General features: G+C 41.9%; 1 protein-coding gene across 3 annotated transcripts; it reads right to left on the reverse strand.

The window, feature by feature from the left end:
• Nucleotides 1-650: 650 nt before the first annotated feature.
• LOC124256198 lies at nucleotides 651-27,790 on the reverse strand. Of its 3 annotated transcripts, none has more exons than XM_046690187.1 (7): nucleotides 27,696-27,790; nucleotides 22,441-22,615; nucleotides 12,222-12,504; nucleotides 7,350-7,743; nucleotides 3,386-3,425; nucleotides 2,658-2,857; nucleotides 651-1,047 (listed from the first exon to the last, which is right to left on the reverse strand). In XM_046690187.1, the coding sequence occupies exons 1-7, from the start codon at nucleotides 27,786-27,788 to the stop codon at nucleotides 1,015-1,017; spliced, it is 1,218 nt and encodes a 405-aa protein (XP_046546143.1). In that variant the 5' UTR covers nucleotides 27,789-27,790; the 3' UTR covers nucleotides 651-1,014. The 3 variants fall into 3 exon arrangements, with proteins under 3 accessions (XP_046546143.1, XP_046546137.1, XP_046546150.1); XM_046690181.1 differs by having other exon boundaries at nucleotides 22,420-22,615; XM_046690194.1 differs by lacking the exon at nucleotides 2,658-2,857 and having other exon boundaries at nucleotides 22,420-22,615.
• Nucleotides 27,791-27,914: the final 124 nt, after the last annotated feature.

The raw sequence follows: 27,914 nt of genomic DNA on the forward strand, positions 1-27,914 counted from the left end.
ATATAATATATTAACATAAACACCGATGTCAAGCAAGTGATGTAAAATATTGAAGGAAAGTCTGTGTGTGTGTGTGTGTGTGTGTGTGTACATACACACACACACACACATACATACATACATTAATAATGTTTGTACAATTTGCTTCTTGTAGTTTCCTGATCTTGTTCTTTGGAACAGCATCAACGTACTCATCAGCAATCACACTCACAAGAAGATTAGGAAGCTACTAGAAGCCATTCATCAAGATACTATCACATCCCTACAACCTACCATCAACTCATCACTGAGCTACCTTCTTCCTGTTATCACACCACTGGCATTCCCCCTTAACCCCTTCCTTGTTAATTCTGCTTGTGTAACAATTATCTTTATTGTCTAAACATTTTGTACATCATCTACTGTGAAGTGCTTGAAAGGCATTTAGAAGTTAGACGAATATGAGTACTTGACACATTTTTATGGATAACTTTTTTGTTGTTCTTTTTAAAAATTGAGAGAGCAATACTCAGCTCTGAAATGTCATACAAAGTATAACAAGTTCATATCTACTGTGTAAACATCAATCAACTTTCAGGCATTATTGTACATCACTTGCTTGATAATGGGGTTAACACCTACATGGAAACATTGTGAAAATGATATGGATATACAACAACAACAAGTTTAATGGACATACAGTATACACACAGTTTGTTTCAACAAACCTTTCTTCAGATTTACATTTAGGTGAATGCATGACACAACTCGTCGCCACTTACATGAATGCATATCATACACGACTATAGTTATGTATTAAAATTCAATACAAAATCCTCCTCTATTCTTACATATGATTAGCGCAGGTAAAGTGTTTGTGAGTCACAAGTTGATAATATCTGAATACTGTTAAACTGCATGAATGTTCACCTTTGCATCACCTTGAATCCACATGTATTCTTCATATCTACTTCTTGAAAGCAAACATGCGAAACATTTCTTTGAGATTTGTCTGTTTGACATTCTTGGAGTTCTTCAACAAGCCTGATACTCGACAGTCCTTTTGAACTGCAAATATAAAATCCAGTTTTAGCTTAATAATTTGTAATAAACCTTGTAATCCAAACTCAACTACCACTATGACAGTTCAATGAAGTGAGTACGAAAACCTATATTTGAAAATAACTTTGTTAAATACAAGTTTTAAATTGTGGCAGATACATCAAACCTGTGTTCAGCAAAACCATTTCCACCTAGATGCAGGCTTATTTTTGTGATATTGAAAACCATCAGTGACAGTCTAGTATCAACAACAAATTTAAACAATTCAAATTCAGGTAATCAGTAATCACCCACTGATGTGCAGCCTGATATGTCAGCCTTGTTGCACCCCTTAATTAGTGTATGATGAGTCAGATGCTGGCTAAAACATCTGCAGAACAACAAATATTTCTTGATTCAAAAAGAGGGAGAAAAATGCTACTTATGAGAAACTAGGAGCATGTTCAAAGTGCAACATTCTTATCACCACAACTTCAAATATTGCGACAAAACAACATGCCCCACTTCTGCAAATAGGTTTTTGAACATTAATATAAAAAAAGATCAATATCATCAGTGAAAACAACTTCGTCAGTGCCAACAGATGTTTCAAAACCTAGAAGCTAAAGGGAAGTAAAAAGTGGAGCACAAATCAATATCCCATAACATAACTTTGACAATAGATTGACAATATGTAAGGACACTAAACAAACTTTGCGAAGTGAGAAACCTCCTGTTGATTCAGCAGAGGACATTTTACAGAAAGTGAATGATTTGGTCTTTAAGCACTGCAATTCTTTTACATCAGCTATAGTTGAAAATAGTGTTGTATATTCACTTTCAGTGGATTACTCCAAATAGTGTATCTAGAGTTTTTTTTATTTATGTGTAAGTGCATTTGTTCTCCTGACTGAGTTTGGTTTTACGCCGCTTTTAGCAATATTCCAGCAACATCAAGGCGGGGGACACCAGAAATGGGCTTCACACATTGTACCCATGTGGGGATTTGAACCCGGGCCTTCGGCGTAACGAACCAACGCTTTAACCATTAGGCTACCCCACCGCCCTTGTTCTCCTGAAGGGACAAGAAAGAGTCCTGAAATATTGCAACAAACTATTAAACAGTTGTTATCCCTAAATGTAAACCTTTTTAGAATACTGTAAATCACGAAATTAATGCGAGCATTTTATTAATGCGAAAAATGCATCTGTACTCTACTCGCACTATTATAAAGACGCATTTCAGTCTGACCACGTCTACTTTTGAGAACTTAATAAAAGACAGAAAACGTAAATCTCTTGTCATCTTTATTGTCTTCAGGTTAGCAATCATCATAACAATACAGAATATAACAATTCAGACATCTCTCATAAAATTAATTGACAAATGAGCACTAATGCCCGTGACACTAATTGATATCCATTGAACTTCATTCATCGGCAAATTTTGTAACAATAGCGGAGGTGTTGACACTACACATATACCACACACCAATACAGGTCACTTCCTCATTACAGGTATCTCAAGTCCAGTATCACTGGTTACAATCACTAGTCATTGTTCAAAGTCACTCAAGCACATCAGCCAGGCCGGACATTCTCCAACCACGCAGGATCATTTCGCGATCTTTGCTCACCTTTGAAATCGCGGCTTCCATCCACCTGGCATGAAGAGGCTTCATTACGCTAATGCGTAAATCAACACCTGTGTCTTTCTTTGACTCAATCAAATTCTCCGACACTTTGTCGGCGTACCAGTTGATAAATTGGTCCTTCATGGCCAACTTGAAATCACCATTGACTGACAAGTCCATAGGTTGGAGCTCTCCTGTACATCCTCCGGGCACAAATCGCACTTCGAAATGTTTTTTCTTCAAGTGATCAAGGAAAGATGCACATCTATGGGCCGCAAATACATAAAAAATCAGTGATTTTTGTCTCGCACCAAATCCAAGTTGTTTTTTTAACTTTCTTCGTGTATGGAATCAACACATTATCCACAGAGGTAAGCTTGGTATCCTCAGTACTCCAGTGATTGGCCGAGTGAGTCACGTGCCACTCGTCTGGAAAGTTGTGATTGGTCTGGCACTTGTTTGTTGTACCTTGGTAGACGACCATGATCACATTCTGTTTGTATGATTTCATACCATCTTAAGCAATCCCTATTCACAAGAGAAAGAATGATTTTTATGGGGCACTTACTTTGTACATAAATCTTGGGTGTGTGGTGTCATTCACATTGTACATGCTCCTTCATAAAAATCATTATCATCATCTCCTTTCCTACCCCTTCCCCTAAATTATGAACCGTACTGGAAATCTTTAGTTTGTGATGTTAATATCCTTATCATATTGTAATACTTACGTTTATCACTTGATGGAGTGACCTTATTTGCTGACAACCTCTGAAAACAAAACAGACATGAACTCAGAGGTGCTGTGTTTTCTGTTTCAATTTGCATAACTCAAAACTCCATGAAGTCATGTGCATGGAACACTTAAAGCTAAATGGAAACATGAAATAAATGCCTTGATACACATGATTGTAGCAGGATATGGTTTAACTAAAAACATGTTTGCACTATATGCAAACCTTAAAGAGACACATCCTCATTATTTCCCACCAGGAATCAAACAATAGTTATCATTGTCAAGTATTCTAATAAATAATTAATTATTGTCTTCACACTTTCATCAACAATTCAGATTATATAACAGTAGTCCTTCACTTTCAACTATCCATAAACAGTTTTGAAAGTATAATAGACCCTTGCTCCCTAAGTATTTTGTGCATAAGTAAGGTGGGACTAGTTGTCTCAAAATATATAGGTGGCATGACCACCCGTAGATCGACAGGACTGGATTTTATTTGTAAATTGTTATGACATGCCATTTGCTTTCCAGTTTAATTCCCCTAAATGATTATCTTATCTCATCCCAACCCCAACCACAGTCTGCGACACCCGTCCTGGATTTGCTTTTGAGACGACCCCTCCTACCGGTTTCTATTTATAGTGATAGTGAGACTCCATAGTTTCCTTCATAGTTTCAGTATTATAGTTTTTATTTTTTTACGTCAGCTATCGTTTATAATGAAGCTAAGTTTAACTTCAAAATGGACATTTAAAACTTGTCCTTTGTAATATAACATCATCATAGACTAATTTGCATAAAGCCATGGCCTGTTCCAAATAAGTCGCTTTGGACTTAGAAAAAAACGCATTTCTCATTTCTACACTAATCCCTCCTCAGTAAAGTCCTTTTTCTACGTTTCCTATCTCCCTACCACTGAGACTGTACTTAGGCCGAACTTAGTTTAACAGATATTTCACACTTTCACATATTAACTACATAAATTGTAGATATCAATGTGAAAACACAGGGTTTTTTTCTATTTCCAACAGTACTTTAACTAGTCTCAGTAGCAGGAAGATAGGAAACGTAAAATAAGGACTTTACTGAGGAGAGATTAGTGCAGAAAGGAGTCCAAAGCGTCTTATTTGGAACAGACCAGGGCTTCATGCAAATTAGTGTGCGATGATATTGTATTACAAAGGATACTTTTTAAATGCCCATTTTGAAATTAGACTTAGCTTCATTATAAACAATAACTGACGTAAAAAATAGTATTTTTAATTCTGAAACTATTAAGGATGTAGCTACCATGGAGTCTCACTATCACTATAAAAACAAACAGGTAGCAGGGGTTGTCTCAAAAGCAAAACCATGACGGGTGTCACAGACGGTGGTTTGGGGTCGGGCTGGGGGATGGAGATATCAGCTAAGATAAGATAATCCTTTAGGGGAATTAAACTGGGCAAGTAACAATTTACAAATAATATCCAGTTCTGTCAATCTTCGGGTGGTCATGCCACCTATATATTTTGAGACATTTAATACGATGGCTGATTTAAGCTTTCCTATGGGTATCATACTATTTTACATATGTCAACGTAAAGTTTATGAAACAGACCGATGAATTGCAAATTTTATCATTGTACAAAATTGCCACATAAATATAAATAGTACACGTTTATCATTTACTAATACCCAACAGCTTTCTTATATGTGAACATTTTCTGGACTACACCAAAAAGGTGTTTAAGAAACTATCATCATTGAAAACGCAAAAGTTGTTATCTGTCGCAGCGGGGTGAAACCGCACAAACGGAACAGCCACTATCTAGTCGTGCACGGGATACACATGCCTGATGAAAAATGAAGTTGAATGCTGACGTGAAACAGTTGATGATTAAAGTGTACGATTTTTTCCGTGCTGAAGCCGAAAGGGGCAAACCATTTTATGCCATTAATAAATTCCGTAAGTGGGCAGCAAAAGCTTTAGGAGTATCAACAAGGGTACTGACAAATGTTCTGGAACACAAACATTGTGAGGGTGATGCGAAGCAGGTAGGGGTCGTGTCAAAATCACACAAATTAAAACATTTGGACAACTTTCAACAGATCCTTGTAAGGCAGTCTATCAACAAGCTCTATTCTGAAAACAAATACATGTCGCTAAAAATTTTAAAAAAGCATTTGAAGCAAGAACACAACCTCAGAGTACCAAAGTACACACTCTGGCGACTCTTACACTCTTTCGGGTATCGTTATAAGAAGATTTCAGGGGAGAATAGGTCAGTACTCTGTGAACGCCCTGATATCGTTCGCTTGAGAAATAATTTTCTCAGGGTTATAAAGAAGAAGCGCGAGGAAGGGTTCGAGGCAAAGTACTTGGACGAGTCCTGGGTCAATGCCTCGCACACTGCCAGCAGTCAGTGGGTACCCGATGGGCGTGATAAGGGGTCACGTAGAAAGCTGCCTCTAGGGAAAGGAGAGAGACTAATCATTCTCCATGCTGGTTGCTCCAGCAAAGGCTTTCTCCCAGGCTGCAACTTGGTATTCAGGGCAAAAGTCCACAGATAACAGAGACTACCATTCCAAGATGAATGGTGCGGTTTTCCTCGATTGGGTGAAAAACAAGTTGGTACCAGCTCTACCAGAGAAGTCTTTTATCGTAATGGACAATGCCCCATACCACAGCGTGCAGGACCCCAACAGTAAAGCCCCGACATCGAACAGTCGAAAAGGTGATATGATATCATGGCTCGACAAATTTCAGATCGCACGGCCTTCAAAGGCAACAAATCCTCAGCTATATGAGATCATAAAAACCCACAAAGGTGAACCTTCCTACAAAGTTGACAGTTACACAAAAAGTAAGGGTCACGATATTCTGCGACTTCCACCCTATCACTGTGACCTTAACCCCATTGAAACGATATGGGGTATTGTCAAAGGAGATGTTGCCAGATCAAACACAACTCTTAGATTACGTGACGTAGAGGTTTTGGTTAAGGAATCCCTTAACAAAATCACAACAAACTTGGCAAAACTGTGTCAACAAGGTAGCTACCGTCATTGAACAAGGTTACTGGTGTCGGGATGGCTTACAACAGGCAACTGTGGCACCACTTGTCAACCCTTTAAGTCGTGACTATGACACTAGAACGGACGAGGAACCAACAGGTCTCCCGGAATAGATTTTGAGATGTTCCCCGCCATGACTGTCTGTTCCGTTTCTCTGGTTTCACCCCTCCGCGACAGATAACATTTTGCGTTTTCAATGATGATAGTTTCTTAAACAACTTTTTTGGTGGAGTCCAGAAAATTTTCAAATATAAGAAAGCTGTTGGGTATTAGTAAATGATAAACATGTGTACTATTTATATTTATGTGGCAATTTTGTACAATGATAAAATTTGCAATTCATCGGTCTGTTTCTGACTCAAACGGACTGTAGATGTTAATCAATATATGAGACATATTCAACACACAAGAAAATGCATAGAATGTCTTTGAGATGACCCCTTGTGCCTGTAGGCAGCACATGCATTTCATGCCAAACTATAGGTCGCATTTGGTTCTAAAATCAAAGTATGCCAAAAAATGAATTTATTATTCCCCAAACTACATATTCACATGATTTACTTACTGTACATATAATTTCAAAACATGTGCAGAAATGGTTGAGGAGATGGTAAAAATTACTGGATTTTGGCATCATGGAAAGTATAGATTGCAAGGGTTTCAGAAGAGATCTCGAGTAGGCAAAGTAAATGACCTAAAGTTACAAGAGGAAGGATGATGTTAGCTCAGTTCATCTGAAGGGGACATGCTGGAATATTGCTATAAGCAGCTTACCACCAAACTCACTCACTTAAAGGGACATGGAATCAAGGGGCACTTAAATTTCGTCCCATTTATGTCATGATTTACAGAATATGCCAAGTACATACTTTCCTCCATGTATACAAATTATGTATTACCTGTGCATTTCTGGGTGTAGGTGTACATGGTTCCGGTCTGTTTAGCAATGATGTCGAGGTCAGTGTTTTGGCATTCTCACAGAGATCCTCATTCGCTTTCACAATATGAAAGTCTTCTTTTTGCCATGCTCCTGATAGCAAACACTCTTCTCGTTTACCACACAGATTGGTGCCACTAATCTTTGACCAGTTAAATACAGAGACAGAAATGTTTGTAGATGAAACATGAGATTCTGCTGTGTAATGTGCGACTACATTATCCGTCTGTCCGCTGCCCGCTGGTAGACATGACTCAAAGTGTTCACCATTCAATGTCTGTGAATCAGAACATCTCTCGGGTCGATGATTTTTAATACTTCCTTGCTCTTGAATCTTTCCATTGCAAGGAAAATACCTGAAATAAATATATAAAACCTTTACATTACATTCTGCATATCACAAACAACAAATATGACTGGACCAGAAGAGAGCTAGATGTGTTTCCAAACTCATGTCAAAATAGAAATCGCCCTTTCATTACCATGTACATCCAGTTGAAAACATAAATTGGCACAAACATTAAATATATCATAGATGCACATAAAAATATGCAAGTCTGAATACAGACCTTGACATTTCACTAATTTTTACCCAAACCTGTTTAATCCCCTTGATGCCAGAGGGGCAAATATGTCCCTCCTATTCAACCCTCACTTAGAAATAAAATTAAATTAAAAATATGTCACATAAATACACAGTGTTGAATTCTACAGGAAATTGATTGGTTCTTGATACCATCTGCTATCATTTTATGCAAAGCAAAATTACTGAAACTAACCTTTCAAAATTGGGTACATTGGAAATGTGGCCATTTTTGACATTTTATGAAAGTAGGATACTTATTAGGTTGATTGAATTTCAAAAGTAGCACTTTAGTGTTCACTGATATACATTTTTCAATAAAGACCCAATGATAAATCTGAAACATAACCTCAAACAGAATTTTGGGGTAAACACAATAATCTGATCCTGCCGCTTACAGTTTCAATATTATGTGTTTTGCATACCTTTTAAGTACTTTTGTCCTCAAATTTGGAGATAACCATTCATTTATTTGTTGCATATATTGGCTCAATATATATACTCAGCAGCAAAAAAACCCATCAGTATGAATTCAAAATTGCAGTCCATTCAGACTCGACTTCAGTATTTAGTGTGACCACCACGAGCGGCAATAACTGCAGCACAGGGTCTATGCATGGAGTGCACTAATCGATTGATGAAGGCCATTGGCACCTGGAACCACACTCTGAGAAAGGCCTGGTGCAATAAATCGTCTGTGTTCGGCCTTGGTATGACATTATTCAGTCTCCTTTGAATTTCATCCCAAAGATGTTTGGGTTTAAATCAGGACTAAGGGCTGGCTACTGCATAATGTTGACACCGTTCTGCTGTAGGAAGTCCCGTGTAGCTCTGGCAGTATGGGCCCAGGCGTTGTCATGCTGGAAAATGTTGTTCAGTCTCCTTTAAATTTCATCCCAAAGATGTTTGGGTTTAAATCAGGACTAAGGGCTGGCTACTGCATAATGTTGACACCGTTCTGCTGTAGGAAGTCCTGTGTAGCTCTGGCAGTATGGGCCCAGGCCTTGTCATGCTGGAAAATGTTGTTCTGGTGACGTGCGAAATGTGGTATGACGTGGTGTCTGAGAGCTTGGACGATGTAGCGCACCGCTGTGATGCCGCCTCCTCTCCCTGAACCAAGGTTCTGGACCACCACAGGACTCACTCTCTGGTTCAGGCCTATTCCACCTCATATCAGGATGCTTGCACCTCCCCATGAGTCTCTTTCCATAACACATTGGTCTAACACAACGCTGGCCACGTCGTCGCAGTATTCTTGTTCTGCCATCTGCAGTTGATATGCAGTATCAACTCTCATCTGCGAACAGAACTGTTCTCCATTGCCTGTATCATCAGTTTTGGTGTTGTAGGGCAAACTGTAGACGTTCACGCTGATGACGAGGGGTGAGGATAGGTCCACAGTAATGTCTACGGCAATGGAGGTTCCCGCTGTTAAGACGTCGGCTTACTGTATCAGTACTGATTGGTCTTCCGTGTGTTCCCACTGTCTGGTGTGCTGTTACGGATGCCTGCATGAAGGGATTCTGAACATGCTGTCGCACAGCATGGCGGTCTTGTCTTGTGGTCACCCTTGGTCTGCCAGTACGGGGGCAATCATTTGTGGTGTTGGTGGCCCGGAAACGTTGCTGCAGCCTGTAGATGGTCAGAACGTTGTCCTGGAAGTGATTAGCAAAGACTTGTGCAGTGTGGCCAGCTTCAAGGCTTCCTAGTGCCTGGTTCCTCTGAGCTGTCGTGAGTTGCGGCATCCTGCTGACGTTGTAATGTGAATGTTTCAGCCAGGTTTGGGGGTGCATTTTATAGGGCTGGTCATTGTGAGCAGCACGTGCAGCATGAGTTGCATGAAAAGCATGGAGAACCCTGTACCATCTCCGAGATCAGGTTGCATTTTTGAGACCATTTCCTGGGTTCCATTCTGAGTTTGGGAAGGAATGTCTTTGCTCAGATAAAGTTGGAGATGTTGTCAGAAATATACTATCAAAACATTAAAAGAGTTTACAGTTATCCGTTTCTGCGAAGGAAAATTCCAAACTGACGTTTCTTTTGCTGCTTAGTATATTTAGAATATGCATTGGAAGAGTTTTGTAGCAAGAATTTGGAAATTAAAATAGATACATTACACTGATTTGGTGAAGTAACAGAATTTGTTAAAGATCCCGTTCTGCATGACACCACTAACACAAAATCATGCACAACAACAACGGTTTTATCAGCATTTCTTCCCTACTTCTTTTGGCTACAGTGCAATTGAGACTGTGGTATCGCAAAGAGCGTTACTGCAAGGGATGACTGTAACAAAACACAAATAGTCCCTGAACCAAGAGGTCCCTCGTGAAATCCTGCACTCCAATTTCCGCAAACACGCCATTTTGTTAAAAATAAGTCAGCGTTAGTGGTGTAATACATCAACATTGTTGTACATTTTTGGCAATTACTTTGAGGAGGGGGATGTTTGAAGAAGAGTATAAGATTCAGTATTGTGATTTGACAGGCTAATGAACAGCGAATTAAATTAATCTTCTACAGACAAGTATTCATCCTTCACATCCTTCATTGTGTACTTATGAAGAGAAATAGCCACATAAACAGGACCTTATTTAATGGAAAAATCAAGTATTTTTTCCGAAAAAAAATTGATATTTTATACTTATCCTGACTCATGGTGTTAATGCCCTCCCAACTGTCCCCACTATTTGGCTTATTACCTTTTGGCTTCGAAAAAGGTGAGAGTGACAAGCTACCTGCAGTGGGACGCTGGTGCACAGGCGCGGGAGAGGCCCATTTGGGGTGAGCTATTTTTAAACTGTTCTTGGGAACATAAGACAGAGGTTTCCACTGTATCTCAGGAGAAAGGGGAATAGCAATAAGTATGAGTCAGGATAAGGAAAAATAGTCATTTTTTTTTATGAAGACACATTGCATTAGTTCTTCACCTGTCCAAATCATGTCACCATAAGATGTAAACATTCAATCGCACATTTGATGGGTAAATAAGATGTAATATACACAGGTTGCTTGCTCTCTTATCATGCTGTTTATTATCTAATATTTGTTGTATTTATGTATAAATGTAATGGAACATTATTCACATAAGCTTGTTTACTAATCCATAATCGCTTTTGGTGAATGAAATATGATTCAGATATCCATGGGCCAAGAATACCCTTTATCAAACCTTCTTGTCTTTTGAATATAGAATAGTGAGTGAGTTTTACGCTGCACTCAGCAATATTCCAGCTATGTGACAGCAGTCTGTAAATAATTGAGTCTGGACCAGACAATCCAGTGATCAACAACATAAGCATCGATCTGCACAATTGGGAACAGATGAAATGTGCCAACCAAGTCAACGAGCCTTACCACCCAATCCTGTTAGTCGCCTCTTATGACAAGCACGGGTTACTGAAGATCAATATTCTAACCAGGACCTTTACGGGAATAGAATAAGGCAATATAGTGGAATGATAGATGATACAGCATTTGATATAGATATGGTGTTGGGTTGTTGTTGTCGTTGTGTTGATGTTTACGTCTGCTTCCAACTGTTAGTTGATGTCGCCGACGTGGATGCCATATTTAAAGCCATCAGTGAGGGAATGAGATAAGCCAATTTGGAGTAAGTGGGGATAAGTAAATTATTGAAATATAAAAATAAGTAAATGATAATATGAAACAACAGTAATGATGTAATATATTTACTTTTATGCTTGCTTTTCTTTTTAATCTCACCTTATATAAATATGAACCACGCATATGTTATATATGAAGATGAGATGACCTGTAAATTGTTAATGGAACTTATCAATGTGTTAACGTGAATAGCTATGTCTTGTTTCTGACTTCTTCAAGACGAACATAAACATGAAAACAAGGTTTGGGAAGAAATAGCCTAGCTTGGCCAGAATCTCTCTCTTTTGATATAAGAACAAAAGAACGGTGAAAGAAGTAGCCTTTAAAGTTGATTCAAGGGTGGGGCAAGTTTGGCCTAGGACAAACGTTCCCCGTGGAAGGTTTGGCCAGGGGGAAGGTTTGGCCTGTTACACCGGTTTGGAGAATGTATGAACCACCAACCATTTATTTCTTGTACTTGTATGCATCCTTTTGAAGAAGTCCATGGGTAAATTATCTCTAATGTCAATAATCTTTGTGTTGTAATCAATAGACAAAGTGGTGGTCAAATCCTTAATGCTGTTATATTCATATCATGAAGCACAGTTAACAGTTATACATCATGTAGTTACTATCTTATTATACCTGCTACAAACTTTATTTCTTGGTTTATTCATATCCAGTTTGGATCTGGAGGGTAATGTCTGCACAGCAAATGTGTTCCTCTTGAAAGAGGCTGACTTGTTTTCTCTGCCTCTATCCTTCAAGGGAGATTTAGGTGCAGTAATGACAATAGAAGTACTACTGTCATCTGCTTTTTGGTCCATTGGTCTCACTTCTTCAACTCGAAATTTCTTCTCATTCGGTGCATTGTCATCATACATGCACGCCAACTCCTTGTCAGACTTGAAGTCCATGTTTTCAATCACTGAAAATATAAGTAACAAGACTGATGGGACTCCAACAAATAATTGTCAATACTGTATACATCCAAGTGAATTAATGCTCTGTTCCAACAAACACTACAAAGTCCTATGCACCAAACCCTCAGATGCCAGTGGATGTGTCCCAAAAGGTTGCAATATTGAGCAATAAAAGTAGCGGAAATCTTTTTTGATGAATATGTTATAAAAAGAAGTGCCACCAATGTGAAACGTTGCCGGAGTTTACATATAAAAATGAATAAAACCACTGTAATACATAGTGGAAGATCCCAGTAGCCCATAATTCATTGATATTATCTTATATTATCTTTTTTCATTTTAATTAGAAAAGTGTTTGCAAGAACTTACAAAAACAGACCAAAATTTCAAAACATCTTCAAAAGTCTGCAGATACCACCAATCATTACTAGAGTGAAATTACTATTCCCTTCAGTTACACACTATACTTAATATAATGATTTATCAAAATACATTTTCACTGCACTCAAATTCTATTTAGTTGGGGATACAATTATAATCCAGAATTGGAAATTTTAACTATAAATTGTTTATATACTTATCCTATCTCACGCCTTATACTCTCTTGCTGTAATTTGACCAGCTGATTGGAAACGAACTGCAAACAAAATCCTAGGCCTCTCTTGTCCATATGCTCGTGCACTCCATGCTGTCTCCACTAACTGCTCACGTGACCACCCCTCTCTCATCATCCTCGTTCTTGGAGCAAAGTCGTTATCTGAGTAGTGGGGAGGCCGGGCGGGCATCCATCACGTGTGATAGGATAAGTATATGAATATACAATTTATAGTTTATAACCTTATCCTATTTCACGTTTTGTACTTATCCCACGGTTGGACAGTAACCCTGGGTCTAGACAGTGCAGACAGCCGGTGCAAAGTAACTGTACACAACCGTAGATAGCAATGCACAAGTGAGGCCTGTTACGAATCCCAAGATTACATAACTCTTATGCTTGTGATGGGTTCTCCGGCATCCCTTGGCATGCTAAGCACAAATGCTCATGCTGTTGATCACTGGACTGTCTGGTCCAGACTCGATTATTTTACAGACCGCCGCCATATAGCTGGAATATTGCCGACAGCGGCATAAAACTATATTCACTCACTCACTAAGCACAAACTCCCAGGGAGATGGGCGCTGCCGAGTAATATGGTTTTTGCAACCTTCATGCAAAGACGAAAGGATGTAACTCGACAAGTAAACCTCGCCTCGCCATGATTTACAGAAAGCCTCAGTGAATTAAGATCTTAATCTGGCCAGCCCCTGCTTCGGGACCGCCCCCCACAGACCTCATCAATTAGGGGATGAAAGGGGAAACGACTCGGAAAGCTCATTATTTTAACGTTCAGTTCTGAACGTCATTGAATGACCCTCGCTCCACAGCCTAAACTTAGTCAAGGAAAGGATGTGTCCAGCAACCTTAGGAGCAGAACACCATCAAAATCCACTTGAATTCAGTTAATTCACACTTCCCTGACGTAATCCGAGGAGTAGAGAACAGTAAGCATGAGTGGCTTTCCAGTGGTAATGAATTCCTTCAAACGGTACTTGCGATGCCCCGGATACATAGGAACATGCAGATATGTGTCCTGAAGATTGATGCTGATGAGATAATCCCTCATCTTCAGTATGGTTCGAAGCAGGCTGACTGAGACCATCTTGAAGTGGGGAGGTGGTTGTAGATACTGGGCGTTGAACAGCTTCATACTGAAGATGAGGAGGAACTTGTCCGAATCCTTCTTTGGAACAAGAAAGATTGGGGAGTAAAAGGCAGGAGTGTCGGGTGATGGGCCGAGAGATTCTACTGCATGTTTCTCTAGCCATGTACCTGTGGTAGTTCGGAGAGTTGGTAGTTGGTTTGCCGGATAAGTTCGTCGCACTGGGTCGTAGGTCAGGGGCGGCAATCAGACAAGTGGCATCATGTATCCCTGAGAGAGTCGTGAATTAAACACAAATGGGTCACAGTTGGGAGCAAAGAGTCCCAGTCTTCAGCCTTCTGCAATGTCCAGGATCGGGACGACTGGGGGCGGAAGGTCCCAGTCGTGCGAATAAATCTGACAGTCACTGTCTCCCCCGAACTGGCTTCTGGAGGACGCTTAGAAGAAGCACCACATCCCGACTTCCTTCCTCTGCCATGGCCAGTGTTGGAGCGAAAAATATCCTGCAACTCTGGGTTGGACAGCAGAAACTGAGAAACGGTAACGGTCATCCCATTGTAGCAGTATGTTTGTAAATAGTATATTGTTAGATTTTAATCATCATCATAGTAAACTTATATGAAGTAAATTAATAACCTAAACCTAGCTATTTAAAATTCACTTTTCTTAAATGCTTGTGTTAACTTCAGCACTTGCACAAATCTACTAACTCATAGGTAAGCTTGGATAGTTCAGCCTTTTCATTGTCTATAGGTTCATGGGTATTGTCACTCGGGCAGTCACAGGCTTGGCCTGTGATTAGGGTTTTATTGTTCTCTGGGGCCACATGATTGTTTTAGTCATGTGGAGTGACTGCTTCAAACTATTGCTGGTCAGTCAGCCTATTTCTCCTTTCTGCCAGTGAGCACATTCTCTGCACAAGATCACATAGGGGCTTATCACTGTACATCGATCACTCATTCCAGCCTGCGTCCCTGAGACGAGATCTGGACTTCCATTTATCCAAATAAAGCCCTCGAACCACTACAAGTGCTCCCTTGTTTCTTGAGATGACATGGGTACCGCTGTTACACCATGAAGCATGGTTGCGTGGGCCACTGCGTCTAATATGTAACCAAAGAAGTGAGACAACTGGTCCAGAATAGTATGAAACTGTTCTAAATTCAGGCATATGGATCCCTGAATATAAGCCTCATCGTCAGAAACAGTGTGGTAGACAGCTGCAGCCACTGCAGACAAGATACAGTTGATGCGCCAGTTCCCCAAAACGGGGTGCTGTTCTGCTAGGGGCAGAGGGGGAAAATGTCTTCCTCCAAAGTTGGCGTAACTATGAGTTTAGAGAACCAATGCAAGTGAGCAGTAGTAACAGAAAATATAGGAGCAGAAAAACTCTCCCTGACGCGCTTCAGGTTCTGAAATGCATCATCCGAGAAAGACGCCATCTGCGAGGAAGGAAGGCAATGGTAGACAGGTCCCGAGTCCAAATGGCGTTAAGAGGACGGGAGATCATCCGCACACCTATTCCTGGGTAGTCGCAACTTGTAAACAATCCATGCTAGGATATGGAAAGCTGCCCTCTGAGGTAGAGAGTTCAACAGAATACGCCTGTGAGGGGGTGTGAATGCGCCTAACTGGAGCTGAAGTTGCAGAATGGATGAAGCAGATGCAGGGGGTCGGGCATCCAATGAATCCGTAGGCTGAGACGTAGAATGAAAGGGTGGCTGCTGCATCTGTGTCCAAGTTGTAGAGATGGCCCCGAACCATCATGTCCAATCACAAACAGGTCTTGACGAAGTGATGGGTCCCAAAAGAATAACCGGCCTAACCATAGGCGCTTGAGGGTCTGCAAGATCCAACGAAGTATGAGGAAGCGTCAAATCAGAAGGTTTAGAAGTAGATCTAATGACAGTCGACGAAGACAGAACTGAAACAGGGCGACTGACTGTAGCACTTGGATGATTCGACGAAGCTGTTAAATTCACCGAAAGAGATCGATTCGACGAACAGGGATGGTTCATATTATGCTGCCGATCCGGCGAATGAAAAAGATTCCAGGATTGAGGTCGGTGCAGCGCACTGGAAGTAGCATGAAAGGGAGAGGGACGTTTCGCCGAACTGAGTTGTTAAGCTGGGTTTGAGGCACCAATCTATGGGGCGAACATTGAGAAGGCAAGTCGGAAACACATCACCCCGATTCGATGGATGCTCCAGAGGGGAAGAGCCGTTGGATGCATCTCAATAGCCGCCGAAAGGGCATCCTTCGAAGGTTGATCCAATGAATCCAGTGGCGACAAAGGGGGACGAGACATTGTCAAACTAGTGTGAAGATCTTGATGATTTCTTCTGATTGACCGAATGCTCCACAACCACGACTCGTGAAGCAATGAACTGGACGAAACAGGCGGCGTAGTTTCTCCGAAAGGTACAAATCTGAGTAAACGTTGAGGAACTCCTGGTCTGAAGTAGGCAAGACCAAATGGCGAGCAATCTTTGTAGGTCGCTGTTTCTTAACGGGCAAAGGTCCGTGTTCCTCAGACTGGCTTGCATTGCACACATCTCTTCTCCCAAGATCACAAGCCTTCACAATCTATTCATGATGAATGAGTGTCGGAAGTCGAAAAGATCTTCTTGCATTGACTGCAATACTTGCTTTTTTCTAGAAGAGTTGATCTTCCCCATAATGGGAAAAGAAGTGTGAAGATTATTCCTCAGCTCACAGTATGTCTGCACAGCTGTGCGACAAGAAAGAGAATGATCTGGAAGGGTTAGTCACGTGAGCAGGTATTGGAACGTGCTGCATGCTTCTCAGGAGATACAGTGGCTGTCCAGTAAGGGGAGCAGCATGAAGAGTGCACGGGCATATGGCCTAGGATTTATTTTTATTTTTTTGGCAGTTCGTTTCTAATCAGCTGGTTGAATTACAGCAAGAATGTACAAGACTTGTGATAGGATAAGTTTAAAATTGACTAATGATAAAAATGACTGCTGCTCTAAGCAGGTAAAAACAGTACTTCAGGTTAGAGCAGCAGAAATAAATAAATTCTCATCACTTCACCAGAGCGAACCACTGAGCTTTTGAGTCACCCATGATCTTGTCATGGTGACGTTCCACTGCAGGAGCAGCTGTTTCGGTCCTGTCTTTTTCTTATTTTGGACAGCACTTGTTTAATGACACTTTAAGAAAATATTCAAACAAACCTGTAGAGGTTGCTGATTCTTTGATGAGAATTCTCCTTGGGGTACGTATAAGCATTAAAATGTCCATTTTAAAACCCTACGACAGTTGTTACTATATTCGGAACAAAAGATATACAAAACAAAAAACTACGTTTTTGTCTTGTTTCACCACCCCTACTGAGCCCAGAATGGACCCGTCCACCAAGAACAGGTAACTCTAAGCGCTAACCTTATACCTCACTTTCCACGCTGAACCATGACAGACAGAATGTGGGGAGGTGGCCGTACCCCAAGGAGGACTCTCATCAAAGAATCAGCAACCTCTACAGGTTTGTTCAATCCTTTTTCATGAGAGCTCCTCCTTGGGGTACATATAAGCATAAGACAGACTCCTAAAGACGAGAGTCCTGGGAGTGGCATTCTTAAGACACCTTAAGGCAAAAGATTGGAGCTAATTAGTTAGCTCGAGTCTCAGCTCCTGTGATATTTTTGTGAGAGAGAGAGAGATTAGTCCATCATATTTTGTTGACATATAGTAGACCTATCAAAATGATATATATTTAGAGACTAAGTGTTAGTCTATATATGATCAGTGCCTGAGGGTCATGTAACTAGAAGTGCACATACCTTTCTCAGTAAGGAAGCAAGAGAAATGAGATTCTTTTTCATGAGAGATCCTTTTTGGGGTACATATAAGCATAAGACAGACTCCTAAAGATGAGAGTCCTGAGAGTGGCATTCTGTCGGTAAATATAAGCCCTATACTAGTGGAATTCCACAAACTATAAATAGAATAAGAAGCTCTAACTTACCTGGCCACATGATCTCTTCAGCCAATCGAGCGAGGGTGTGGCCCAGGCTCAAAGGTTACATATCTAGGTGATATGCAAACATTGCACACCTCGAAATACACCCATCCCCATCCCTGCCTTTGTAAACTGACTATGGAAGGAACGACAAAAAAATTCCCATGAAATTCCGACAAAGCGTAGATTAGCAATGGAGAAAATGAGTGCATACGAGCAATATTGCAGGCTGGGAGAACAAGCAAATACCAAAAACCCGACACCAAACAAGGGCAGGGAAGGAGAGTTGTATAACTATCCACCACCAGTAAAAACGCAGATAACAGTAAATCTAAAGCTCAATCGGCTAGAGAATTACAACTCTGCCAACTGGAGAGAACTGACTGACCGAACCGAGCACTCTCAGAGATCGCTGGAGTGTCTGTCAAGTTGATAATGACAAATGAACTTACTCAGCTGGCTCCAAATAGCCGCAGAGCTGATCTCCTCAATAGGCAGAGACGCAGCATAAGCCTTTGATGTGGCTACTGATCTAACCGAATGGGCTTCTAAACCAACAGGAGGTGTTAAACCTTTGCGTGCATAGCTGTATATCCAGAATACAAGAGCAGAACACTGGTATCTGGTTCGTCGCCCCAGAGGCAAACAGATTCACCTGGAACGACCCGTACAACTGGGAGATAATCCCGAATATCCCCCGGTTGAGCATACACTCATGTCGAGCTAGTATACGACGGGAGAGCATGTCTGCCCAAACGTTCTCTACTCCTGGCAGATAGACTGGCATCACCCGTATTTTGTACTGATCGCACCATAGCAGAAACTGCCACGCCTCCTGTAGCAGGGACGCCGATACCGTGGCACCTTGCTTCAGGATATGCCGTTTGGTTGTTCATCGCTAGACGAACCACTTGGCCTTGAACCTGTTCCACAAAGGTCTCAAACACCCGTCAGACTGCTCTTAATTCTAGCACGTGAACTTCCTCGGAATGGTACCACAGCTGAGCCAGTGCCTGCTGTATAGGTCTCATCCTCAGACGCACACTCCCTCTGACCTGGCTAACTTTGCTGGGATCAATATTAGTTTGGTGAACACCCTTGGCACTGTGGAGATGCCGAAGGGGAGCACATGAAACTGGTAGCACTTCCCGTCAAAGTAGAACCGAAGGTACTTCTTGAATTCAGGTTGCATTGGAACATGTAGGTAAGTGTCTTTGAGATCGATTGACGTGAGCCAATCCCGTTTCAACCGAGGAGATCATTGAGCACAATGTCTCCATCCTGAACGACGGCACTTCTGTCATTTTGTTCAGCCCTTTGAGGTTTAGAATGGGTCTGAACCCTCAGTCTTTCTTGGTCACAATGAAATATGTGGAGTACAATCCCGCGCTCTCATGACTTTCCGGAATCACCACCTGCCTTGTCCAGCAACGACTGAATGCACGGAGAATGTCATCCTTCTCCCGGGAGGCTGGCACTGGTGTGTGTCACACTCCGGTGAAGGGCGGTGGACCTCACCTTCGCTGTGGCATATGGCTATCCCTGAGTGTGGACAGGACCCAGGGATTTAAAGTGGCTTTCACCCATTCCGAGAGGAAGAGCGTGAGCCGGGCCTCCGATAGGGACATTTGGCATCAGACAGGGCACTCCCACAGCCGGCAAGTCTCCACTTGCTTGTGCGGGAGGCGGTAATGGCGCCCGGGGGACAGTTAGAGGGTAGCCGGGGCAGGCTTCCCCTTCCCCCAAAAAGGCTGCTGTGAAGGAGCTACCTTACCCTTGCCTCGTGCCCTTCTTAACCTGCAGTAGAGCAGTCCACTTTGCATTTACGTGGAATAAAGAGACTACCAATATCTATATATTCCGTATAAAACACCTACAAGGAAACCTACAAGCTAGCCTGACAGCACGCACATACACGCCTCCCATCCGCCTTCTTGACAAGCACATGGCAAGCCTACAGGGACAGAGACGAAAGTTATAACTAAAAGATGAATGAAAAACTACAAGAAGCTTTATCAATTATCGCCCATGAGGAAAAGAGATAACCATGTACATACAGTAGACACCTCCATAGTACTCATTTCTCAGGGAAAATCAACTGGATAGCTGATGGACAACACACGTCAGTTCATGAGAATGACAGCATGGAAAGTGAGGTACGAGGTTAGCGCTTAGAGTTACCTGTTCTTGGCGGACGGGTCCATTCTGGGCTCAGTAAGGGGTGGTCGAACAAGACAAAAACGTAGTATTTTTGTTTGGTAAATATTTTTTTTCAAAATATATACTAGGCACATAAAGAAACTGTGCATACAAAAATTTAAAATCTTAATTTATCAAACCTGTGTAGACACATAAGAATTTAAACTCAGAGATAAGTGACATGTATCCAACATGCATGCACTTGCCACGTTCTGTGATGTCAGTGGGTTCATCCTTGAGACGTGCAATACGTTGTTGCACGTGCATTCCGGGAGAGAGAAACAGAGCAAATGAATGACACACAATACTGTCACTTTGGAAAGCTTAACCCCTGCCTTTGCGATCGTTAAATAAATTAAACGGCTATTGAAATGCATAGCATGCCAAGGCTCACATCTGCACAACGTCATGATGCCATTGGGATGGCCCGTGGGGGGAACGTCTCAACGACAAGTGGCTGCACATTTCCACTGCCACCGGAACACCATTTCTGCACTGGTGAGACACTACCAGAACACAAATGACGTCATCGATCGGCCACGTTCTGGACATCCACATGTAACAACGCCAAGACAGGACAGTTGGATAAGGGTGACCCATCTTCGCCACAGGTTTCAGACTGCAGTGATAACTGCCCGAACCATCCCAGGACTTCGCCGTATCCACCCCAACACAGTTCGACAACGTTTACGTCATCACGGGATCAGACCACAACGTCCCGCCATACGGCCTATCCTGACACAACGTCATCGACAAGCTCGCCGAATGTGGTGCCGAAATCATGTCCGCAGACTCTCGTTTTGGTGGAGAAATGTTGTTTTTACAGATGAGTCCAGGTTTAACATTTCCCAAAGTGATGGACGTCAACGTGCCTACAGATGCGTGGGAGAACGTTATGCACAGGCCTGTGTCTTGGAGAGGAATCGCTTTAGTGGTGGTTCCGTGATGATTTGGGTCCATTGGTGATTGTTCAGGGCAACTTAACTGGTGTGGGCTACAGGGATCAGATTCTTCGACCTGTGGCAATTCCTTTTCTGCAACGTCATGGCCCTGGGTTAACATTCCAACACGACAATACCCGCCCTCTTATACGGCAAGGGTTGCTATGGATTTCTTGCAACACCACAACGTTGACTTACTGCATTGGCCTGCAAATTCACCGGATCTCTCCCCGATAGAGCATGTTTGGGACGAAATGGATCAACGTCTACACCGTCTTCCTCATCCGCCAGATAACGTCCTTGACCTTGCAACAGAACTTGAGAGAATCTGGCGTGACATCCCACAAGCCTTCCTTGCACGTTTGATATGCTCTATGCGTCGTTGATGCACTGCTGTTCTCAATGCCGATGGTGGACATACCCGTTATTGAGCTTGTGACATGGTTGTTTGACCCCTGTCCCGCTTGTTGACTCATGACGTCATTGTGATTGACTTTTCAATTGAAATTCTCCCAACTTGTTATGGTCTCATGATCCCTCCATTAAAGTTTATATGTACCTTTGACATTGTTATCGTACTTATCAACTGGGATAATATTTTGACAATGCACAGTTTCTTTATGTGGCTAGTTTAGTTACAACTGCCGTAGGGTTTTAAAAGGGACATTTAAATGCTTATATGTACCCCAAGGAGGTTCTCTCATGAAAAAGAATCTCATTTCTGCAGGTATGTTTACTTCTAGTTAAATGACCCTCAGGCACTGATCATATATAGACTAACAATAGTCTCTAAATATATATCATTTTGATAGGTCTACTATATGTCAACAAAATATGATGGACTAATCTCTCTCTCTCTCTCTCAAAAATATCACAGGAGCTGAGACTCGAGCTAACTAATTAGCTCCGATCTTTTGCCTTAAGGTGTCTGTGAAAGTTGAGAGATAATAACAAATAGTCTGTGGATGGAAGAAAAATAGGCCTGGCAAGCTAAATATTTTGCTTTGTGCAACCATAAAACCCCAGATAGATTGCTTTATAATAATTTAATGAATACTAGAATCATGGCAAGGTCGGCACAAACACCCATACAGTACCCTTTCTTTCCATGCTGGTACCTTCTCTCTTCCTCTTGCAGTTTGCTTTCTTTATGACCAATTCATCTTTCCATGCATGGCCCTTTTTCTGATCAGTGGTTGCCTGGTTAACACCAGATGCAGTAGTATCTAATTGAACATCGTAACTCTTGTTCCAGATGTGGGTTGTTTGGATTTTAATCTGGCACTTGCTTTGCTACAACAAAAATACAGACCAACCTTCAATGTGATGTAGCATGAGAAATATATGCAAATAGTAATACACAAGTTAGCTCATTTAAAGTGCTTGAAATCTGAAATTGTCACAATATTGCTCAACTTACCTCTATATTTTCACACATTCACCTGGGTTGGTTGAGTGGACAAAGAAAAGTTCTGTTTGCTCAAGGTGTTCACTATACATACACACAAGTTTTGTCTTACTTGGGTATCTTGTGTCTTAGACACATACAGTGAGTGAGTGAGTTTGGTATATCAGAGTTTGGTTCGTTTCTAATTTTTCAGTCACATCTTTATTTGCACAATCTGTGAAAAGTACTGGAAGATGTTTTGAGGTTGTACTTACCACAGATCATTGTCTTTACTGCAAAAACATGTCTGTAGTTTTGGACTTCTTATTTATTGCACAGAGCGATGTAAGAATCTACATCAAAACGTCGCTCTATGCAATAAATAAGAAGTTGTCATCCATAAAGTTGTATGTTTCATTTTTGAGTCACCAACTTCTAGAATGCCCATCAAACAATTCGTCCATCATTGTCTCTTTGCGCCGGTTTTACTGTCTGAATAAACAGGCACACCGTACAAACTGGTGGCATGACTGAACATAACTCGGATACAATGTACCACTAATATTGTTGTACAGATAAACAGGCACACCGTACAAACTGGTGGCATGACTGAACATAACTCGGATACAATGTACCACTAATATTGTTGTACAGATAAACAGGCACACCGTACAAACTGGTGGCATGACTGAACATAACTCGGATACAATGTACCACTAATATTGTTGTACAGATAAACAGGCACACCGTACAAACTGGTGACATGACTGAACATAACTCGGATACAATGTACCACTAATATTGTTGTACAGATAAACAAGCCGTTAACATGAAAGCATTGTTTTAGTACTGAAATTAACGCAACTTTGTGTGGTGGTCTATTATGGTAGAGGGAGTATCACCTCGGCAATCAGGTATTAGCAAGGTAACATGTCTGAGCTACGTTCCTCGGTCTCACTTCATCAATCATAACCTTTATCAACATTGGAGTCTTTCTTTATCCTTAAAAACAAGAACTGATCTGTGTCTGACTTGATAAACAGCAATATAGATACTTCTGTTGACATTTTCATACTGCCTCTAAATTGATGCAGAATTCTAGGACTACAGGAGATACTTCAGATTGTAAATTGTATGATTCAGAATGTCTCCATAGTAAGCTGGAGGTGAGCACTGGTAGAGAAACTGTGAAAGTCCAGCTTCTTTGATAACACTAAAGCAGTTTCGTAATGGATACAAGTCAATCACTAGATATAACAAGTGTTTACCACTAATATGGCAATATCCCCCGCCGCTAAAGAAGATTGAAAGATTTATAACATATTTACTACTTTTTAATTTTTGGTCACATACAAGATGCCTGAAATGACTGGTGTCACCCACTGTAGGCTGCTGATCGAGAAGGTGAGCTCCCCACCCGTGTTGAGAGGCATCTACGAACAGATGATGAGCTGGAACAAACGGCCTTAAAGAGACTCCGCCACAAACATTCAACTCATCCAACCACCAATGGAGATGGGGATGGAGCGCTGGAGAAAGAGAGATCAATGCACGAGGGTCGCCAATCTTGATGTGCAGACACAAAAAATATTGGAGGGGCCGTAGTTAAAGCTATCCAATGAGAGTCAAAGCTTGAGCTGACGTCAACAGACCCAGAAGTTCTTGCCACTGACGAAGAGACCTGAGTTGCGAGAGCGCTAGGGGTACCATAGAAACTCCAGCGCAGACATTCAGTTCGTCGAGCCACCACTGAAGGACTGGACTAAGCGGTTCTGGAAGGCGACTCAATTCCTTCGGGTTCAGTTGACGGCCTCGAGATACAGGCATAGAAATCACTGTACCGGCCGAAGCTGGAAATGGCCCCGGTACGTTGGAGCTGACGTCAGAATTCCTAGCAACTATTGCCACTGAAGAAGGGATCTCTCCTGAGATAGGATACATTCGATTAGCCAAGCTACCATGACAGTACTGAAGAAGTGCTGAATGTAGGAGGTTCGTGGCATGGAGACGGTCAGTCAATCTACAGGAACGTTCACATTGTAAACATAGTGATGCAGGCCGTATAATCAGTGATCGCAGGAACGTATGGTTCACCAAATGAAGTGTTGGTCTGCCAGATGGAGTGAAAGTTAGTAGATGCGATGGAATGGTGGAGGTAAAAAGACCAGTGACCCCAGGAACATTTGTAAGGATTGTTTGTAGTAAAATCGATGCCTGCGGACAGTCCGGACATGGCTGCAGTGACCTCTGAACTGAGGGCTTAAGCTAGGAACCGAGTAACCCTATCCAAAGTGAAGGCATTCTCGGGGCGATTCTGTCTGACACCCTTGGTAAACTGTTTCTCTCGGCTGGCTAACAAATCTCGACATAATCACTCTTACCGAGAATGGCACCGTTCATCATCACTAGCAATTAAAGGCTGGGATAGATATCCACTTCGTGGGACCAAGACAAGTCTGTCAGGGAACTTCATAGTCACTCTAGTCATCAAAAGTCTCCGGTAAACAAACAATAGTCCGCCATTGCAAATGCAATAGTGACAAAATCCGGACAACACGGTCTTTGGTTAACCAGACGAGTCCCAACCCATAAAATCCGGGCAAAGGGACGCTAGCTACTTGACAAAACATCACTGTTGGTACCACACGCAGAAACTTGACATATCTGTCCAGAAACTTGCTGATGATGTAATAGGAAGGGTGATGAGGATGACGAAACAGGCCACGATTACACCAGGTGATACATCATAACACTGCTATGAGTAGTCTGTAGTAACAGAACTCAGTGAAGCGTCGTAAAATATTCCTGAATATCAAGCTGGTCTAGTAATGCAGAACCGGGTGGTTGTAGAGCTGATATCTTTGTCGAAGGGTAGATTCGTTGAATCAAATCATTCATCAAAGGTGAAGATCGGAAGGTAGATGACGGAGGAATCTTGAAGATCCGGGATCGTCAATCACCGCCGTAATATAGAGGCCTGCGCTACTGACATAACTACTACCTCTGTACAACCAGCAGAAACGAAGCACTTACTGGATGTGCTGCACTGGGTGGAAGCGTGAATATTATTGGAGTAAAGCGGTGCTCTGGATACGAGCAGCGTACTAATAGATAACATGGGATAGAAGCGGCGCATTGGTGTGGAGAGACGAGCCAATCAAAACCCAAGGTGCGCTCTGAAGCGCCGACTGAATGAAAGTGCCACAAAGGAGTGAACGCTCTGTCCTTACATAGACACCACAGAAGCAGGAAGCGTAACCCCAAAGCGAAGCTGAGCACCGGTAGAAACTGTAGAAATGAGGTATCAACGCCGAAGTTGGAAGAATTGTTGTTTGCGAACTAGCAAACAAAGTCATGTTGACAATAGGCGCATAGAGGTAATCAGATGATTCGGCGAACACTGTCTGATCGGCGAATACTGTTGGAGGGGCGATCTGGTATGGTTCGGTGACCAGGATCGGTTCTGAGATCTATGTTTGTTCGACGATCTGGATCGGAAAGGTGATCTGTTTCAGTACTGTGATCAAGTGATCTCCTTCGGCTGATTTTAAGCGCTGAGTCAATCGGGACCGGTGCACTGTAAAACACTGTACCATACAGTAATGGTGTACTGGACTGAAAAGTTGTTCCAATCGAAAAAACAGTCACTAGGTTGAATCGTTGTTCCAATAGGAAACAGAGCACTGGTCTGAAGCGTTGATCCAATCGAAAAGGCACACTGGGCTGAAGTGTTGATCCAATCGAAAGCTGCTAACTGGGCTAATGAGTTGGACCGAACGAGAGCGGTGAACTGAAGTGAAACGGTGCACTGTCCTCTTCTTCCCTATGTGAGAGCGATGCACTGTTACAAAATGCCGGACCAAACTGAAATGGCGCTTTGGCCTGCAGTGACGAACCAAACAGAAGCGTACTGCAGTAGAACCACTCTTGAGCGTCGAATTCTGCGAGAGAGACGCACTGGAGTGAACACTCCACCAATATACATAATCGGTGCATTAGAGCGTAAACACCGAATGGAAGCGGTGCACCAGACGGAAAACGCAGAACTAACAGGCATTGTTGAACTTGATATTATCACTGGAGTTGGAGGGATCGCTGTAGATATGCTCGCACTACAATAAATAATTGTAGGTAAGTTAATTGCCGATCCAGAGAAATACAAACACATTGCCAGAAGACGCTGACAATGCCGTATCAGGTGTTTGAGAAAAAGTCACTAGAAGTATGAAGTTCACTACCCTAGTGGAGAAGTCATCCTGTCCCGATCCTGGACTTGAAGTCTGGGGTCGGAATAACCAACGTAATTCTCGCTGAGGTAGGAATCCGATGCTGCATCGAAAAATCCGCGTCCGGTGATGGTGATAAATGGCGAGCTGTTTGGTACGGACGATCTCGCTTCGAATGTTGAGATGAGGATTGACCCTCGGAAAGACGATCCCTGTCTGCCACTCGTCTTGTGCCCATTCCACGATAACGGAGAACACTTCATCGTCCAAATTGGCACAATAAGAGAAACAGTGAAAGAGAATGACAGTAATGGGATGTCACATGATCATCTGAGCGATCTGCATGCTTATAGAGATGATTGACGGGTCATGCTATCGGAGTGGGGGCAGAGGTCAGGTAGGACAGAGGCCGAAAGATTTGATTCAACTTAGCCTACAGCACGTTTCCACATATTAGTCGAAGAAGAGAGAGGTGCATACCGTGAGATAGGATACGTTTAAAAATATGTAAGACTAAATATTTCAATAGGCCTTTGCAGAAATGTAATGAAATAAAATAAATGTGAATATGTTGTTAAAATGTTCCTGTACTGTACACTCACGTCTTTTGGCTTGTGGCCTACCATACAATAAACATTTGATGTGTATTGTTTGTTCTCCCACCAAATACATATCAAGATTTTTAAACCTGACAAATGACTGATAAACTTTCAATAGCTTTTGAAAGGATATTTCCTTTCCTGTATACTGTTTTTCTCACCTGGATTGTTCGTGGATCAAATTCTCCAATTCTCTGTCCAGTGGTTGTGTCTATGTTACCCAGGGCAATCTGGAAAGCTTGATCATCACCCATAATCCTTCAGTATTAAGGTAAACTTTGAATAAGTGAATGAGTGTGTTGGAAATATCAGGGCAGTTCAAAGAAGAATAGTCATATTATCTGACCTCAGCACTACTGTCTTGTCGGGTTTATTTAGAC

This window comes from Haliotis rubra, unplaced genomic scaffold, assembly GCF_003918875.1.
Source record: "Haliotis rubra isolate DU_JTF1 unplaced genomic scaffold, ASM391887v1 Scf116, whole genome shotgun sequence".
Lineage (NCBI taxonomy): Eukaryota > Metazoa > Mollusca > Gastropoda > Lepetellida > Haliotidae > Haliotis > Haliotis rubra.

What these genes read in the sequence shown, in the direction of transcription:
- LOC124256198 (XM_046690181.1), bottom strand. Translation starts at nt 27,788, where the DNA reads ATGGGTGATGATCAAGCTTTCCAGATTGCCCTGGGTAACATAGACACA. An exon ending in AGAAATAAAGTTTGTAGCAG is followed by an intron (nt 7,744 to 12,221) that starts GTATAATAAGAT and finishes TATTTATTTCAG; the next exon opens with GTATTTTCCTTGCAATGGAA. An exon ending in TGGAAGCCGCGATTTCAAAG is followed by an intron (nt 1,048 to 2,657) that starts GTGAGCAAAGAT and finishes TTATATTTGCAG; the next exon opens with TTCAAAAGGACTGTCGAGTA.